This window comes from Belonocnema kinseyi, chromosome 8 (genome assembly GCF_010883055.1).
Source record: "Belonocnema kinseyi isolate 2016_QV_RU_SX_M_011 chromosome 8, B_treatae_v1, whole genome shotgun sequence".
NCBI lineage: Eukaryota > Metazoa > Arthropoda > Insecta > Hymenoptera > Cynipidae > Belonocnema > Belonocnema kinseyi.
The window spans coordinates 63125167-63145348 of NC_046664.1; the positions used below are offsets into that span (position 1 = coordinate 63125167).

General features: G+C 25.9%; 1 protein-coding gene across 7 annotated transcripts in view; it reads right to left on the bottom strand.

Moving 5' to 3' along the window:
* Nucleotides 1–4568: 4568 nt before the first annotated feature.
* Nucleotides 4569–20182, bottom strand: part of LOC117178241 — a 30277-nt gene continuing 14663 nt past the window's right edge. For all 7 annotated transcript variants that reach the window (XM_033369576.1, XM_033369571.1, XM_033369573.1 and 4 more), the window contains 5 exons: nucleotides 18997–19241; nucleotides 18738–18916; nucleotides 13455–13614; nucleotides 13144–13367; nucleotides 4569–5474 (listed from right to left, as the gene is read on the bottom strand). In XM_033369576.1, coding sequence (XP_033225467.1) covers nucleotides 5118–5474; nucleotides 13144–13367; nucleotides 13455–13614; nucleotides 18738–18916; nucleotides 18997–19241 — 1165 coding nt within the window. In that variant the 3' untranslated portion in view covers nucleotides 4569–5117. The remainder of the gene's footprint in view (nucleotides 5475–13143; nucleotides 13368–13454; nucleotides 13615–18737; nucleotides 18917–18996; nucleotides 19242–20182) is intronic.

Sequence of the window (20182 nt, forward strand, 5' to 3'; positions counted from 1 at the left end):
TGAAAAATCTCTATCCCTTCCACACACTACTCCTTTCCCCTGCCGAGTGAGTCACGCCTACCCCGAAAGGGAAATGGCTTAATGGTGTAATAATAAAAAAATTAGCTAATTTATTTTTAATTATTTAAACCAATGGACTTTGTTTAAATAATTTGTTTTTTCAAAAATTCGTTTTTTCCCATAAAAACCATGGTTTAGTGGAATATTTATTAACATTAGTTCATTAACTTTCAATTTTTCAAACAAATTAAATTTGTTTGAATAATTTTTTTATTAAAACTTATTAATATTCCTTTAGTGTAATATTTATCAAAATTGTTTGATTAATTTCAATTTTTTTATTTTTTTATTAAAGTTTTTACCATTGGTCTCGTGAAATATTTAACAAAATTGGTTAATTGATTTGTAATTATTTAAACAAATGTTTTTTTTCAAAAATTCGTTAAACTAACAGTTTATTTTCATTAAGTGACGTAAATTTATTAACAAATATTTTTCAATTGTTGAAACAATAAATTATTATTTATTTTCAACTATTCGTAATTTATTGTTTATACAATTAGAAAATATTTTACAATAAATTTATGTCATTAACGATAACAAAATGCCGTTCGATGAAAATGTTCGACGAATTTTTACAACAACAAAAAACTTTTTAAACAAATGGAATTTGTTTACGTAATTAAAAATTAATGAACCAATATTGATCAATATTCCACTATACCCACATTAATAATTTTTGTTTTTAAAAAACTCGAAACGAAAATATTTAATCAAATACCATTTGTTTCAATGATTAAAAATTAATGAACTAATGTTAATAAATATTACACTAGACCAATGGTTATAATTTATAGGAAAAAAACGAATTTTCAAAAAAAATTATTTAAACAAATTCCATTTATTTAGACAATTAAAAATTAATTAACCATTGTTATATAAATAATAATTTTAAGTAAAAAAAGACCAGAATACAGTGCTCAAAAGGTCGATTTCACAAAGAATTGACATTTTTTGTTTTAAGGGTAGCTTGAAGGTATTCATTTCCCGTCACATTTTTTCAAACCCTAACAAATTATTCCAAAACCTCAAAAAAGTGATTTTTCCCCATGCATTTTACATGGGAAACTTCAAGTCAAAATAGGCACCTGTTAAAATAAATAAAAAATATATAAATTAGGGAATTTCTTTTTCGGATTTGAAATGAAATGGGGGGGGGGAGGTCGTTGTCCTCTAAAAAAAGCGTTTTTGAGCCACCGTAGGCATCACTGTTTAGTACCCTGAATAAATAAAAAAATAACACAAAAATGAACATAATTGATTACTTGAATGGCAGCGCTTTTTCTAAAAAATAAGATCGAATTTTTTCTAAAATACGCATTGCGTTAGGTATCAACTATATCAACCGTATTTCTCGGTTTCTTTACTTGTAGAAAAACTGCCGGTAAAACAACCAATCTGACTTTAATTTTCTCTTTAAATAATTTAGGTTGGCTGTTGGTCAGGAAAAACCTGGAAATCAGGGCAAATTCAGGAAATTTGGTTGGTCAGGGAATATCAAGGAAAAAACAAGGATAAAAAATGGCAAAAGTCAGAGAATTTCTGAATCACTTCTATTAACTTTTTTCTCTAAATTCACTTTTTAATCACTTTTTCAAAATAAAGTGACAATAGTCACTTTTTAAAAAGAAAATATCTCTTCAGTTGCTTTTCTTTCAGGTCTAAACATACTTCTAAATTTTCATGAATTATTTTGAAATATTGTACGGTATTTCACTTTTCAGTTAATTTTTTAAAGATAAAATTCACTATAGTTAGACCTATACATACTTCTGAATTTTCTGGAATATTCTTGAATTATTTTGAAATATTTTAGGATATTTTAAAAGATCTTTCATTACATGTTTAACAGATTTCATCGACTTGAAGGGATTTCAAAGAATTTGAAAGATCGTACGATATTTTAAAAGATTTCAATGATGCTTAATATCTTTCAATAATTTAAATGTATTCTAAACGATTTTAAAGACTTTAGGGTATTTTTAAAACATCTAAGGAATTTTCAAGACCTATAAGAAGTTTTAAGGGATTTCAAAAGACTTCAAGAGATTTCGAAAGATTTCAAAGCATTTAAAATATTTCGATGATTTTAAAGGATTTTAAAAGATCTCAAGGAATATTTTATTCATCTTTCCAAGATTTCAGAACATATCAGGTTTCTTGTCATTTCACGGGATTTTATCATATTTTAATTGATTTCAAATTATTTATTTACTTTAAATTATTTGTAATATTCTAGGATATTTTAAAAAATCCGACGAATCTTCGAGAGCTTTACAAATTTTTAGGAATTTCTAAAGACTTTAAAGGATTTGAAATCATTTTGGACATTTTAAAAGATTCCACGGAATTTTCACGGACCTTTAAGGTTTCAAGCGATTTTAGAAGATTTGAAAGGATTTAAAACATTTTTGGGAACGATTTTTAATTAAGTAATTAATTTAAGAAATTTCTAAGCATTATTTTTATAAATTTATATTATATATTTATAATATACTATAAAATAAATGTTTACATATTCTCGAATTGATTTTGAAATATTTTGATGGATTTCAAAGAATTTTGTCACAAGAATTCAGGAATTTCATAGGGTTTTAAAAATTGGAATAAATTTTGGAACTTCAAAAAATTGCAAACGATTTGAAATATTTTAATTTTTTTATTCCAAGAAATTCTCTAGATTTTTAAAAAACTTCAACGGATTTTAAAAGATTTTAAAAAGTTTAGCATTTTTTAAAACATTTCAAGCAATTTTGAATTGATTTAAATAATTTAAAGGGATTTAAAAGGGCTTAAAATATTTAAAGGTATTTTAAAAGATTTTAAGGCATTTTCAAGATATTAAAATAATTTCAAGGATTTTGAGGGAGTAAAGCAATGTTGCATGCAATCGTAGAGAATTTTATAGAATTTCGGAAGATATGAAATGATTTTACGGGACATATAAAGTTTTAGGATATTTTGAATGTCCCTAACGGATTTTGTATATGATTCCTGAGGAATTCAATCGTTTTAAGACGTTTTAAAAGCTCTCAGATTATATTTTATTATATTTTTCAAAATTTAAGGAAATATCAGATTTCACATAATTCCGTGCGATCTTATAATATTTTCATGGATTTGAAAGAATTTATTCGTAAGAAGAAAGGTATTTCGTAGGGTTTTAAAGGCTTGTAAATATTTTTTAATATTTTCTGCAACTCATACGAATTCATTTGAAATTTACACTGAATTCTTTTAAATTCTATTGAATTTTTTTAATTCACTTAAATTCTTCTTAATTCACTCAGTTCAATGAATTTTTTATTTATTTTCTGTTCAATCGTCCTGCCGCCTTTTAAACTCACCTTGAATTCTTTGGCATTGCATCAAATTCTTTTGCGTTCACTTGCATTTTTTTAAAGTTTAATTCACCGTGCATATCATCGAATTATTCTCATTTCCCATATGATAATTTCGGTCTTTAAACATTAATATTAAAAGGAAAATCAATAATGTTAGGGGGAAAAATTAGAAAAAATTCAGGCAATTTTAAAAATAAAGTTTTGCGGCCACCCTTTATAATTTAATAATTAAAACTCGATTAAAAATAGGTAATGCCAGCAAATAAAGAGGAATCTTTAAAAGCAGTGAATATGTGGAGTCAACAATTTATAACAAATACAAAAGAAGCCACGAAACTTTGGTACACACGACATACTCTTGGCGATTCATATTCTGCAGAATATATTGGATCAGTCTGCAATATTAGCCAATCTTGCAGAATCGTTGAAGATTTAGGATTCCCGAGCATTTATACTACAAGTCATGCTATCGGTCACATGTAAATATGTAAACGAATTTATACTTTCTGAATACATTTACTTATTAAACAATTTATTAATTGTTTATAAAAAAGAATATAGGAGTCGTTCAAAAAATAGGCCACGCAATTTTTAACATTTTTTTCATCCCTCCCCTTATTTGTCACAAATAATCATACAAAGCTTGAAGCCCCCAGGGTGACGTCATAAATATAAACACCGCACACCCTTTTAACTACATTTTTTTCTAAAACAATAAATTAAACAAAAAACATACAAACATTATATTTTAACAGATTAACACATTTCAAAATGCTCACAAAATAGGGGAATACATTCTTTTAAATAAAATTAATGTATAGGGGTACAATATTAAATTCAATATAAAACGCTTATTGAATTTTCAACAAAATAATTAAATTTTTAACAGAAGATTTGAATTTTCAAGTCAAATTGTGAATTTAGAGTGTTGTTGTTATTTTGTCGACCAATTAATTAATTTATGTTAAATTTGACCAGTAATCGGCAACATTGAGCAACTTTCAACCAAGTTATTGAATTTTCAGTATAAAAGATTAATTCTAAAGAAAAAATATGATAGCTGATCTTTCAACAAAAATTCATTTTTAATCAAAACATACAATCCGATACAAAAGCAGATTTCGATCCATGTAAGGAACTATAGTGTAGACTTCAAGGAACTCGGGTTTGCAAGACACAGCACCACAGACCAATGGATGGTACATTTTGTAAGCCAAACCATGTAATATACTTTTTTATTCAAACTTTAGTAATGTACAAATTTGTTAAAGTTTACTTACTGTTAGTTTTTTATGGTAATTTTCTTAATATCATTTCAGCATTGTTACAGCGGGCACTGTAATGTACTCTCCACGTAGAAAGCCGTGAGTTAAACTTACATTGCATTTGTAGTGAGGATGACACAATAAAAGTATTTATATAAAAACGTTTAAAAGAATTTTCTCCAAACCTCAACATTCTGGTTAGGAATTAAACATTCAAAACTGAATGTTACAAGCAAATTCAGTCAGCATAAACATTTCATAACTAATAACAAATTTAAGACTCTAGAAACTTAATCGATGATCAAAATGCGGAAAAAAAGATCGGCACTAATTTCTTCAAAAACTTGTTTTGAATCTAGAAAAAGAATCATTCTCTGAATCCTTAGTACTTTCAACCGCTTATTTTCATGGTTTTCAAACTTTGTAAAAAGAACAACGTTTTTCAATACTAACTATTTTGTTGACTATTTTTAAGTAAAGCATCAATTTCTTTAACCATTGAGTTTACTTTGATACCGACTCTTATAAAAGGAGATCTGATATCAAATCCCGCAAACTGCACGAATTGCCAAACGTTTTTTGCCTTGTCAGGGTACGTACAGTTGAAAACATAAAACGCCTTTAATGTTAAGCTTACCGCATCTAAGAATGAGTTAGTTTCATACCAAACGTCGTTAATAATAACGTAGGTCTTGCGAAAATTGTCTATTGTCCCAATTATTAAAATCACTGGGTGCGGGGTCAATTTTTCGGAGAGCAAGATTTTCTTCAAATTTTGTAACGACGCGTCATCTTCGTCATCAATCTGAAAAAGGAAAACACCTTTACATGCGAATATGAATTTTCTTACAAAAAATTATTTTGAACCAAAAAAAAAAATTAACACAGAAGATTAATTTTCTGCCAAAGAAAGGCAAATTTTCAACAAAATACATAAATTTTTAATGAAATAGTTGAATTTTCTAGCAAGTATTATTACTTCTCCAAGAAAAAGATGAATGCTCAATAAATTATATAAATATTTCATTAAATAGTTTGAACAATTGGTGTGATGCTAGTTTCTAAACAATTATTTTAACTAAATAGTGGAATATCTAAGCTAAAAATGATCATTTAAGGTCAAGAAACCAGTTAGTGACACTGTTAGTTTTCAAGAATACAAGATTTAGCTTTTCACTGTTGCATACGCTTGAATACTAAGAGCATGATGGTAACAATATCCGCATTGCTTGTTAATAATTATTGATTTTTTGTGTGCTTCATACGAGTGAATGGGTAAGTAAATGGCACCTGTGCACCATTTAATTAATGACAGCGCTTTTCCCCTGTCACTAACAGGTCCAAAGAGGCGTTTGGAACCGTTTAGTCGCGGAAACAAGTGATAGGATTTAACATTGTTTATGTTTGTTTTTGATGAAGCAAATAAGTAAAAAAACGTACAATATCTATTTCTTAGTATTATTCGAATAGGAAGATTTGATACTTTTCTGAAAATTCAATTAGGTAAATACTTGGAATAGTAAGTAATATGATGTGATGAACACAAAATGTTGTCGAACGATTAGAAGCTCAAATTCTAGCAGGCGATTCGTTACTAAGATCATGAAAAATTCGTTTTCTAACGAACTGGCGTATTACTTTAGGACCAGAGTCCATATACCGTATCAAATAGAAGCTGTTATTATATACTTTGTGAAGAATTTTGCAATGAAAGTGACCATAAAAGTTGGACCGGTTCATATTATTGCTCACAATGAATCATTATACAAACCTTTGCCCTCCAGACACCTTCACCGCGAAACACAAATTCGCTGGCTCAAATTTTACACCTTATTTTGTACGATATTTGTTTAAAAACAAAAAGGAAAACGAAAATGCACTGATGGCAATACCGGGTTTTGAATATTTGTTCGTCGTTGTCTAAAAACATTGTGAGGATTTTGTGGTTTCCGTCAATTAAGATGCAGTTTCTTTAAAAAAAAGCCTCTTCAATTTTTATGAGGCTTTTATATTATATGCTTTTTGTATATGTTAATTTAATTTGGGGTCGCACATCATTATTATTTTTGAAAAATTGACACTAAACTATTGACAGATGTATGACTCCAAAATTAAATATTCTTGTTTTTTTACAAGAAAATAAGTACAGATTCTCTGAAAAAGGCACGCAGTGATAGCCGCAACGTTAGAATTTCAATAAACGAACTTTCCAGTAACTTCGTTTTATTCTTTTAACTAATGAAGACCGTGAGACCTACAAAAATTCTCACTCATATTTGCATTGACAGTTGAGGAAAGAATTGATTTGATTCTTATCAAATCTACTTATTAAGAACAGTTTTTTTTAAACACGAATTTTCAACAAACTCCAAATATTTTTAACTAAATACTTTAAACAATGGGTTTGATGCTACTTTCAAAAAAATGTTTACTAAGCAGTGGCATTTTTTAACTAAAAAATTATGCATTTAAAAAAAAAATGGTAGTCAAATTTTCATTGAAAGCAATTAAATTTTCAATACAAAAACGAACATTCTTTCAAGTCAAAAAAGATGAATATTCAACCCAGAAAATTGATGTCCTACAATAAAAAAAAATAATTCTGAATAAAATATATAAATCTTAAGCCAAAAATAGTATAGTTAATTGTTCACTGAAAACAATCATTTTGAATTTAAAAAAATGACTCGGCTACAAAACAATTGCATTTCCTACCATATTGTTGAATTTCCAAGACAAAAAGACGAATTTTCTATGCAAAATAATTAATTATAAATAATAATAATAATAATAATAATTAATATTCTATACAAATTATATAGTTCAATTTTCAGTTAAAAATAATAATTTTTCCCCCCAAAAGAGGGACTTTCGACAAAGTTCCATTTTCAACCAAAAAGACGAATTTTCTACTGAAATTATGAATCTTCAGCCAAAAAAAAAAAAAATTTTTTTAAAAGTGGTTCAACTTTCAAACAACAAGTGGACTCTAATCCAAAAAGTTGAATTTTCAATCAAAAGTCTAATCTTTGATATTTCAACAAAAAGGATTTTAAATTTAAATTTAAAAAATAATTGAATTTAACCAAAAAAGACGAATTCTCAACAAAATACATAAACTTTTGAATAATAGTTGCATTTTGAACCAAGAAGATTATTTATTTACCAAAAAAGAAGAATTTTTCCAAAAATACATACTTTTCAGACCTAATAATTCAATTTTCAACCGAATAGTTTAAATGTTAAAACTAAAAAGATAATTTTTTAACTAAAAATCAAATATTTAAGTTTTGACTAAAAACAATAGGGTAGCCGTTTTAATCGACGAAATAAATTAACGGTGATTTCCCAGTTTTTTCCCGGTTCGCAAACATTTTTCACGGTCAATGAAACCAAAAAATGGAACATTAAAGCTAAAAGATTTTCCACTTGAGGTAATAAAAACTGAGCTGCAAATGAAAGCACTCAAAGTGGAACAGTTAAATTTTGAACTTATTAAAATTGAAATTTAAAAGTTTTTAATTTTAAAATGTTGTATTCAAATGCTCAATAATTTACGCGTATAAAATTAAAGGTACTGACATTTTTCCATACAAAAAAATATAAATCCACGTTATGATTTTCAATGCTCTAATTTAAAAAATCAATCAATGAATTTTAAAATTTTCAAAATTATATAATTTTAAGGAATATTAAGCTAGAAACATTAAATATTGAAGAATTGAAGAAATTTTAACTGGACACTTCTTAAATTAGAAATTCATTTATTTTCTTTTTAAACAGTTTAAATATCCTTGGAAAGCTTCAAAATTTTATTTCAAAATCTTGAGAAATCTAGAAGTTGTTTTAAATTTGTTTTAAATGTAAATTTATTTTTGAAAATTTTTCAGAACTTCTAAAGATCTGTCAAAATTAATTGAATTTTTTCTACAGCTTTCAAAAAATCCTGCAAATTTTAGAACATTTCTTTACAATTTGGATGGATAAATAAGAATTGAACATTTATTATTTGTAGGCGAAATTTTAGGAATTTTAAGAGATATGTAGAAGTTTTGAAAAGATTCAAACTTAATGTAAAACTTGAAAGGATAGCCTAATAGAAAACAAAATGTAGATTTTCGCAGATTAAAAAAAAATTAGATTCTTTTCAAGAATTTTGAAAGGCTTCAAAAGAATAAAAACATGTTCTTAAGATTTATAGGAAAACTAAAAATAATTTTTCATTTTGAAAAATTGTTTTAAGAGAATATTTCGAACGTTTTTTAAAGATTGAAACCAAATTTTCCAAAAATATTCTAGAAGATTTTAAGAAAACTTTCTAAAATTTGCATGATAATTTTTTATCTTTTTAAAACTCCTAAATATCTCTTAAAACTACTCAAATTTTTTCTACAATTGTTCATTTGTAAATTATACATCAAAATTTTAAAATTTCACTCACAAATCAAGCATTTTTCAAATACAACAATTAAAATTGAAACCTTCAAAGTTTAAAGGCTCTTCGAAATTTTAGAAATTTCAGGCTTTCTATGTCAAACAATTCAGTGAAAGATTCTTTACTGTTAAATATTTGGTTTCAATTTACTTATCTGAAATAAAAATTCAAATATTGCTAAATATTCAATGAATAATATTTTTTTCAATAAAAAATTTAAAATTGAATGCGTTAAAAATTGAATATTTTAAGACTGAAACAATATTTTAAATTTAATAAAATCCTTTAATTAAGAATATATTATTATGAAGTTATTTCTAAGTTGAAAATATTTTATAAACTTTCAGTCACACGTTCACATTTGTTTAATGACTAAGAATTTCAAATTGAAACCGTTTCAGTTTTAACGTTAAAATCTGAACATTCTTAAATTTTGAACTGATTTAAAATCGTTTTTATTACTTAAAGTACAGATAAATTTTAAAAAATTATTTATTAAATAAAAATGTTTTTTATCCAAAATTTTCAACATCAAAGGCTTTTATGTTTTATTTGTTCAAGTCTTTAAGAAAGCATTTAAAAATTCTTTAAATTAAAAACGTAATTTTAAAAATAAAAATTTTTAATAGAAATTTTTTTAAGTAAAGAAATTTTTAATTACGAATTGTAAGCTAAATAATAGCATAATTGAAGAACATAAAAATTCAACTAATTATTTTTAAATTGTTGAAATCGAATGTGGACAGATTTTTCTTCTACAAATTTGTAAAATTCTCGGTAAAAAAAAAATCACTGTCATTTCCCTGCTTTTCCGGTTTCCCAGTCCAGCTGCCACCCTGAACAATATTTTTTAAATAAAAAAATCGTACAAAACAATTGAATTTTCAACCCGAAAATATAAAATTTCAACAAAAAAGTTCATTTTCAATCACTTAGTTAAATTTCAAGTTAAAAAATTAGTTTTTATCTCGAAAAATAAATTTTCAACAAATTATATAAATTTTTAACCAAATAGTTGAATGCTTAACCTTAACTTAACTTAACTTTCTAAGGCAAAAATATAAATTTTCTATAAAACAGTTGAATTTTCAACTAAACTTATGAATTTTTAACCAAAGTTGGGCGCCATATAAGATTGTATAGAAAAATCGTTGCCGCAAATATGCACTTGCTTTAGGTCTTTTATGAAGGTAAGCACTTTAGTTAAAAATATCAATCAAGTGGAATTTATCGCCTCATTATCTTCCTACGAAAAATGTTCTGGATCCGCCCCTAACGTTAGTCTAGGGGATTGCAACAAGAGTTAACTAAGGGATTTAATATTATTTCAAAAATTCTAAGGGCTTTTCAGAGATTAAAACAAATTTATGGGAATGTAAAGAATTTCTTAAACTTCATAAGGATTTAAAAACAATTCGTCGGATGTTTATGGAAGACTTTTAAGTGATTTTAAACGGATCTAAATAGATACAAAAAATTCTAAATATTTTATAATATTTCTATAAACTACAAAAAATTGCACAAAAAATAATGGATTTTGTAGGATTTAATTATTACTAATCATTATTATAATTTAATTATTGTGCAGTTTTAATGAATTTTCTTAAAAATCGAAAGATTTAAAAGGGTATTCATAGGATTTATAAGATTTTGGATACTGCAAAAGGCTCGAAGAGATTTCAGAGGATTTCCAAATATTTCAAAGAATTTCAAACTAATTTTATCAAATTTTCGATTATTTTCGAAATTCTAATAAATTTTAAAGGCGCTTACTGAGGTATTTTAATACATTTCCCAGGGTTGATTTGATTTAATTTTACGAGATTTAAACAGATTTCATCATATTTTAATGCATTTTAAAAAATGTACTATTAAATAATTGCGGGATTTTAAAGGATTTCAAAAATTTGAAAAAATTGTCAAACATTTTGAATGGATTTCAAGAAATTTAAAGTTTCTTGAAGGATTTTTAATATTTTAAGGCATTTTCAAAGATTTCAAGAAATTTTCAAAAGGTTAAAAAAATTTTTAAAAACTTCTAAGGACACGAGTAATTTTAAGGCATAGAAAAAATGTATACGGTTTTAAAGAATTTCCTAGAATTTCGAAAGATTTAGAAAGATTTTATAAGAACTATACGGTTTTAGGGTATTTAGGATATTTTAAGGGATTCTAAAGGATTTCAAGAAATTGCAAGATATTTTGATGGACTTTCACGAATTTAGAGATTTTTTAAACGATTTTTCGGTTCTTAGAAAGATATTATATTGATATTTAAAGGATTTTATTAAATCTCCAAAGATTTCAAGTTATTTCAAAGACATTTGAACGGTTTTTTGATCAGAACTTTAACGTCTAAGTTTAGTTTAATGTATATTTAAGAGATTTCAAATGATTTCTATATATTTTAATGGATTTTTACGATTTCCAAATATTTCAAGGAATTTTATGGGATTTCAACAAATTTCTATAGGATTTCTGGAAATAAATTAATTTCTTTTTCAAGTAATTAGAAATATTTTAGAATATTTTAAAGTATCCCAAGGAATTTTTAAATAGATTTCAGTAATTTGAGAGTAATCCAGAGGATTTTTTCATATTTTAGGGTATTTTAAAAGATTCCAAGCATTTAAAGTGATTTTTACAGTTTCAGGGAATTTAGAAGATTTGAATGATTTTAAGGAATTCCAAAATTTTAGGAAGTACCCTTAGATTTCATGTGGTATAGCAGAATTTTATAATAGTACAATGGTCACAAGAATTGAGAATTTCTGTAGGATTTCAAAGATTTTCAAATATCTTAATGTGTTTCTAAAGATTTTTGAACATTTCAAAGATTTAGGATATCCTAAAAGGTTCCAAGAATTTTTTAATATATTTTAATAATTTAAAGGGATTTCAGAGAATTCGAAAGAATTTAGGATATTTCTAAAAGTTCCAGAGAATTTCCATAAATTTCAGGCGATTTCGTCAGATTTCATAAAAAAAATTGCATTCAAATTTCTGTTTATTTCAAGGGATTCCAAAGTATTTCAAGCAATTGCAAGAGATTTCAAAGGACTTCCATGAATTCTGAGGCTTTCAAAACGATTTTTCGGTATTTTAAAAGATTTCGGGGAATTTCCAGAGATTTTGCAAAATTATAAGAATTTTATTGAATCTTCAAGGATTTCAAGGAATTTTCAAGACTTTTAGGGATTTGAACTGTTTTTTAAAGCTAAAATTAAAGAATAAGTTTAGTTTATTTTATATTCAAAGCATTTCAAATGATTTATACTTCGTTAAATAGATTTTTAAGATTTCCAATGACTACAAGTAATCTTAAGAGTTTTAAAATAATCTCTAAAGAACTTTAGGGCATAAAATAAATTTTATTTCCAGGGATTTCTACTAATTTAAAAATTTGCAAGGGCTATCAAAGAATTTCGTAGGATTTTCAAAGACTTCGAAGAATTACAAAAAATATGAAAGAATTTCAAAAGATTTAAGAAATTTCAATGGATGTCGAAAGAATTTTGTAGAATTTTCAAAGATTTCAAGGAATTTCAAAAAATGTTTCTAGATTTAAAGACTTTTATAGGACCTTAGTAGTATTTTAAATGTTTAAAGGGGCTTTACACGTTTCAACGGATTCATATAGGACTTTTGGGAATAAAAATTTATTTTATTTTCAAGGAATTTGAAATTATTTTTACAGATTTCTACAAGTTTCTAACAATTTACAAAATTTCAAGGTAATTCAAAAGATTTCAAGAGATTTCAAAAGATTTTAATAGATTCTAATATATTTTTAAGCAATTTTAAAAATATCAAGATAATTCACAGGTTTTTTCTGTGTCTGCATTTTATATTAATTCCTTCCATATGTTTGTATTATATGTTCCATCCTATAATAATTTTCCATACACTGATTTTCTATAATGAATTTCTTAAAACCTTGAAAAAAGGTTACGAAATTCATTATAGAAACATCATTATAGGCCTATATTGATTTTCCTATAATATTTTTTCGTAAGGAATGATCATTTGAATTTCTGACCTGTACAGATAGCATATAGGAATTTCGCTTTTCACTTCCGTTTCCATTTCCCCGTAGTTGACTTTTTATTACTTCACTTTGCTCAGGATTCTCGACTTCAGGACCCTCGTTCTCCTCGTTTTCTTCATTTGCAGGAGATTCGCGTTTTCGTTTTCGTGGGCGCTTCGACGTGCCACATGGTACTATAGTTATTAATAAATAAAAAAGTACAGCATCCTGACAATCTGCATAAATCAAAGAAACAATTATGAATATTAAAATAAATCGTAAGGAAGATTTATACAACAGATTAATGCAAAAAGATTGAATACCGGGTGATAAAGTTGGTAACGAATCCAGATAAGATTTTTCGGAAACAGAGAATTTTGGTACAGATTTTAAAAGTCGTAACAAATGTTGTTTGATGAACGGCCACTTTTCAGACAATGAATTTCCTTTGCCTGGATGTAGCAGTTCAAAATCCTTTTCAATCTATAACATAATATCAGTTAATAATATTTAACAGGGAAGAGATTAATTTTCAACTAAAAGATGAATAATCAACCGAAAAAATCATTTTTACCAAAGTAGTTTTATATCAACTAGCTAAGTTCAATTTAAAAAAAAAAAGATTAATTCTCGACAAAAAATGTAATAGTTGACATTTTAACCAGAAAAATACTGATATTCACCAAAATAGTAGAAACTTCAACCAATACAGATCATTAATTTTTAACCAAACAGTTGCATTTGTAAGCAAAAAAGATTAAATTTCTACCAAAAAAGACAAGAAGATACATTTTCTAACAAAAAATGCAAATTCTCAAACAAATTTATAAATTATCAGACAAATACTTGAAATTTCTACTACAAAGATCAATTTTCAATCAAAAATTAAACTGTTAATTTTTCAGTTTAAAAAATGAATGTTAAACGAAAAACGAATTTTTTATCAATAAAAACCGAATTTTCAACAAAATAAATACATTTTTAACCAAATAGTTGAATTTTCAACCAAAAAGATGAACTTTCAACTAAGAAGATTAATTTTTTACCAAAAGGGCGAATTTTCAAACAAAAAATTGAAGTTCCTACTAAAAAAATCAAACTTCACTCAAAAATGAAACAGTTAATTTTTTAGTTCTAAACCAAAAAAAAACCCTCGAATTTCACCAAAAAGGCGAATTTTTAACACAAATAAATACAATTTTTAAACAAACAGTTGAATTTTCATCCAAAAAGATGAAACGTCAACCAAGACGATTAATTTTTTATCAAAAAAGCCGAATTTTTAACAATATGTACAAATTTTAAAAAATACGGTGTATAAACGAATAAAACGAATTATAAGCTCAAAAACCCGAATTTTCAAAAAAAAAACTCAATTTTAAACTAGATAGCCAAAAAACAGTTGCGTTTTAAACCGCAGAGTTTTATTTTCAATCGGAAAAGATTATTTTTCTGCCAAACAGTAGCATTTAAAACAAAATAGTTGCACTTTTAAGGAAAACAGATTAATTTGTTAGTAAAAAATACGATCTTTTAACAAAATAGTTCAATTTTCAACCAAACAGATATATTTCCTATAAATGATAATTCTTTAACTAACAAAATTAATTTGTAACAAAATAATTAAACCCTGAACCAAAACAGATTATTAATTTTCAATTAAACAGTTGGAATTTTATTTAAAAAATATGAAATTTATACAAGAAACGAGATGAATTTTGAGCAAAAAAGTTAAGCTTCGACCAAGTAAACTTAATTTTTAACTAAAGAGTTGAATTTTCAACAAAAAAAATGATCATTTTCAACTGAAAGGGATAGATTTGTGTGAAAAAGTTGTTTTTAAGCTAAAAAGTTGTATGTTTTCGCAAGCTTTTGACTTTTACGTCTGAAAACATGAATTTTCAAGAAACGAGGTGATTTTAAACCAATGCAGCTTAATTCTCAACCAAATAGTTTCATTCTCAATAAAAAAAAAAGATTAATTTACTACCAAACAGTTGCACTTTCATGCAAAAACGATGAAATTTTTAAAAGACAGTTGAATTTTAACAAATAAGTTAATTTTTAACTAAGAAAGATGAGTTTTCTATCAAAATAGATCAATTGTGTATTCAAAAAAAAGAATGTACAATAAAGCAGTTTAATTTTCAATGAAAAGGAAATGACTTTCAAACAAAAAATAGTTGAATTTCCTTATTGGGTTCTATTCATTCAATTCGCATTTAAGCAGCAGAAAAACCAGCAAAGGAGAAAGTTTGTTAAAAATAGGGGAAAAAGGGAAATTCTTTAAAATAGGAAAAAGAGAGAATAGGCAGGGGGTGCTTCCACTGTACTGCCCAATGCAAAAAATGTGTCACAAGAGTTGAAAACGGCCGTGCGGCTGCGCTTGTAGGAACTTTTGTTTTATAATAGCATGCAGTGTCATAGGAAACATGCATACAAATTACAAAATAAATATGAAAAACCCTTTAAAATCACTTTTTCTTGATAGTGTAGAGTCAGGTAGTAAATGAGACTTATGCACTTGCGTATTATTTCCTTTAATATAGGAAAAAGCAGCATAATTGACACAATTCAAACAAACAAATTGCATGAACATTCAGAACTCACAAAAAATAATTAGAAAATAAATAAAGAATACACAAACGAATGACAAAAATGTCGAAAATATATATTATTATCAAATTATACATTTTTCCAAATTTTACATATAGACAGGATTTTTGAGTGACAAAAAATAAGATGCCGAATTTAAAAATATCCGAAACTAAAATTCACCGACTTTGAGACCGACTGTTAAAATAAACAAATTATTCCCACAAATATTTCAATTTTCTAAATTTAGAATTTCTGAACACAGTTAATTGATTATTCATTTATGAGCTATTAATATAATTATAAATGAGGCAAAAAATTTAATTAAGCATTAATTATTAATTTATTGTTTTCGGCAAATTTTAAATTTCGTCAAACTTAAAGTTCAGGAATAGAAATATTTATGAGAATTTAACGATTCTTTTTTTTCATAATTTGGCAGTTTTTTGCTTGCTTATTTATGATTTTTTTATTCTTTTCTTCGTTATTTTGTGTTAGTCCCGGATATTCAAACGCTTTTAAATATAGTGATGAAGAACTATTTTTTTATATATATTGCCGTTTTAAAATATAATGCTACTATATAATGAATATAATTATTATATTTATAGATGACAAACAAGAAAGACCATTACGAATATTTTTTTCTCTTTGACAACACCCATATTAATCGAAAATTACTTTTCGAAGTGCTATACTATATCCATGTCAAAATTAAATACTGAGAATTGCGAATAAGAAAATAAATATTATCGCCTTGTTTTTAAATTTATGTAAATATAATTTTCATAAGATTCTTCAGAAATTTAAAACATATTTAAATATTTCAAACTTGTCAAAAAAAATCTAGAAGATTTTAAAGAAATTTTTTTATAATATAGGATTTTACAAAATATTATGAAAAATTCGAGTCCTTTTAAAAGATTTTAAGAACTTTTAGAAGTTGGGAAGGAATAAAGAATAATTTGATAGATTTTCGAAAATATTTCCGAGTTTTCAAATGTTTGTAATCTATTTAAAACGTCTTGAATTTCTGAAAGCAATTTTAAGAAAATTTGTTTATTCTCTTGAAAACTTTCGAAATTCTTTGAATTCTACTAAATATTTCTTGAATGTACCCAATTTTTGTTCGTTCTTATTTTGCAATCTTACTAAACTGAAACGTTTTGCTTTAAAATCTTCTAAACTATTTTTAGAAAGTTGAATAAATCGTTTGTGATGATTTTTGAAATCTTCAAAAATCTTTTTAAACAATTTCTTCAAATTAATTTTTTGGAATAAAAAATTATTTTAATATTTCTTATAAGCCTGAACATTTCTTTTCATTTTCGTGAAACTCTACAAAATTCAAAAAAAATCTTTACAAGTATTAATTATTTTTTAATCGTTTCAAAACTTTCCAATATCTCTGAAATTTTCTTAAATTTTTTCTAAATTTATGTAATATGGCAAAAATGCAAAATTTTGCTTTAAAATCTTTCACGCTTTTAAAAAATAATTAGGAAATAATTCAAAATATTTTGTGATCCTTTTTCGATTTTCTCTTGAAATTCCTTACAAAACAATAATTTAAAAATTTCCCATGAATTTTAAGAACTTTTTTCACACCCTGACAAAATTCAGTTTACCTAAAAAATTTGTAAATCTTGAAAAATTAAGAAAAAATGGTCTAAAATCTTTCATATTTTTTAACCCACGTTTTAAAATCTTTAAAACTTAAAATTATTCTTTTAAAATAAAACCGAAACCATTTCTCCTCAGATCTTTCATAATTATTAAAAAGCTTCTAACTCTTTTATTCCGGGTATTCGGGTGTTCTCTGAGTTCACTTTTATAACCTGATTTTTACACCGGAGCGATAAACATCGGCATAATTAATGGAAATGATTTGATAAAAAAAAACAGAAAAAACACTATTAGAAAAATCCACTGTCATTTTCACAATAATCATATAAATAAACCAGTTTCTTGATATATTTATAAGAGTTTGTAATGGTCCAACACGACAAAGACATATAACAGTGAAAACAACTAGAACAAAGAGACTACTAGCGCCTCCGCATGGCCGTTTTCAACACATGGGCCATTTTCATTTCTCGGTGACAGGAGGCTAGGAATATGGGAAAGAATGTGAAATCTGATATTGAACAGCATTTACATTCGACATAATAATATAGATTTCATACATAGATTATTTAAATTTTCTTTTTTTTAGATAAAATCTAAAATGAAATTGATTAGGGGAGCGGCGGGTAATGTGGCGCGACGGTTAATGTGGCGCAGATTTAATAATAATTACAATAATTATAATAATAATAATTTACAGAAATTGATTGATTTATAGCGAGAAGTATTTACTGTATTGTATTATTTTATGTGTACTGTTTTGTATACTGAAAAAATTTGCTCACTAAATCTAATCACTCAATTCTTATAATGAAAAGTTATTTTTGGGTGGTATGTGTGTATTTTTGAAGTGACCAAAAAATAGTTAAAAAGTAAAGTAGCATTTTTCCGGATTAAAAAAACATATTATATAATTTTCAAGTTATACACAAATTATAAGTAATTATTTAAACCCATCATTTACCCAAAATTAATTTCATTGAACTCAGTAAACAACTTTTACTTCCCTTTCCGAAATTACACTAAGAGCGCGCCACATTAGCCAACCAGGAAGGATAACTTAGCACAGGCACACTTTTGGTGAAAATTAATAATTAACTACTTTCATAGACGTCAATTCAATAATAATCATACGCATAGGGCAGATAAGATATTGATTTACGTGCTCTATATTATTTTACTACAGTTTTCAACATATTTAGGTTTTAACCGCCGCTCCCCTAATGTGACTAAAGTAGCATTTTCCTGAAAAAAGAAAGTGACTACAGCGACTTTTTTTTAAAAGGGACTAAAATGTGAATGAAAGGGACATCAGTGTGACTGTGTAGCATCCCTAATGCTTAATAATATACTATAAAAATAAAAAAAATATATAATCAACATACAAGTTCCCGTCCTAGCTGCTCTCGTAAAGCTTTGAAACGATTTAAATACATATCGACAGTCGATACTTCTGATTGAAGAATGTTTTGTCTCGCCTCATGGGTATCAATCCAATACTTTTTAACAGTGTCCGAATCATCCGAATTAACTGACAAAAAATCGAGTTTGTCTTTTACCATTTCTGAAAGAAAATAATGTAAGTGCCCTGAAAAGTGCGTAATCTTGTGAAGTTCGATACAAGTATAAATAAAGTATTCTAACGGTCAAGTAATATAATAATCGGCCTTGGAGTATCTGTTCGTTCACTGGGCTTCACTGAAGCTTTTATTATTCCTTCCGACCTGAGCTTTCCTTTTGCATATTCAAAATGGTTAAGAAGCTTCCCACTTTCACCAATCCTTGTACCATTTTCTACTTTGAAAGATTTGTAATAAGTAGCTGCACTTTCTGTCGGAAAAATCCTTTCGATTTCTGAAGCAAGATATTTAAACTCTTCCTTGTCCACTCTATGAATTAATTGGAGAATAAACTAAAAATGTACTAAAAAGAATTTACAATTACAGGGTGTCTACTCAGATTCTGGAAAAAAATTCTTTGACATTTCTAGGTTTTTTCTAGGTGTCTGAAGTTTTGTCTAGGTATAATTTTTTATAGTACTGAATAATGTAAACATTATGCATTTTTTAATACAATCGAATTGGAATATTTATACAGTTTCACGAATTTATTATAAATGTTTTTTTCTGTTTCTAAGAATTCCATTAATATGTTTAACGTATAAAAGCTTTGACAAATTATATTACAGGCTATTTTTAAATATATTGTAAAGATAATTAATTAAATCATTAAATAGTACTAAATACATAATGAATCATTTCTTGAATTTGTCTCCAAAGTGCATGAATTGAAATAATAATTAAAACAAATTTTTATTTTATCTTCTAATACTGAAAATCCCGTGCAAATTTATGTAAAACTAATATGGGTACCATATTCAATTTAAACTCTTTAAATTCAAAACTTTTCAAGTAAAAATATTGAATTTTTTACAAGGTTGATTCATTTTTAATCAAATAGTTCAATTTTAAATCAAAGATTAATTTTGAACCAAAAAAGACGAGCTTTCAACAAAATACAAAAACTGTAATCCAAATAGTTAAATTTTCAACTAAAAAAGATAAATTGTCAACCAAATATTTGAATTTAGAACTAAAATTATGAATCTTCAACTGAAAAAATTAAATTTTGAACCAAAAAGATAAATTTTCAACTAAAATGATGAAACTTGAACTAGAATAATTACATTTTCAGCCAAAAGGATGAATTTTTATCCAAGAATATTAATTTATACCAAAAAGACGATTTTTCAATTAAAAACATAGTTGTTAAATCAAAATTTAAATTTTTTAATGATTAAATTTAATTTTCAAACAAACAGAAATCGTCA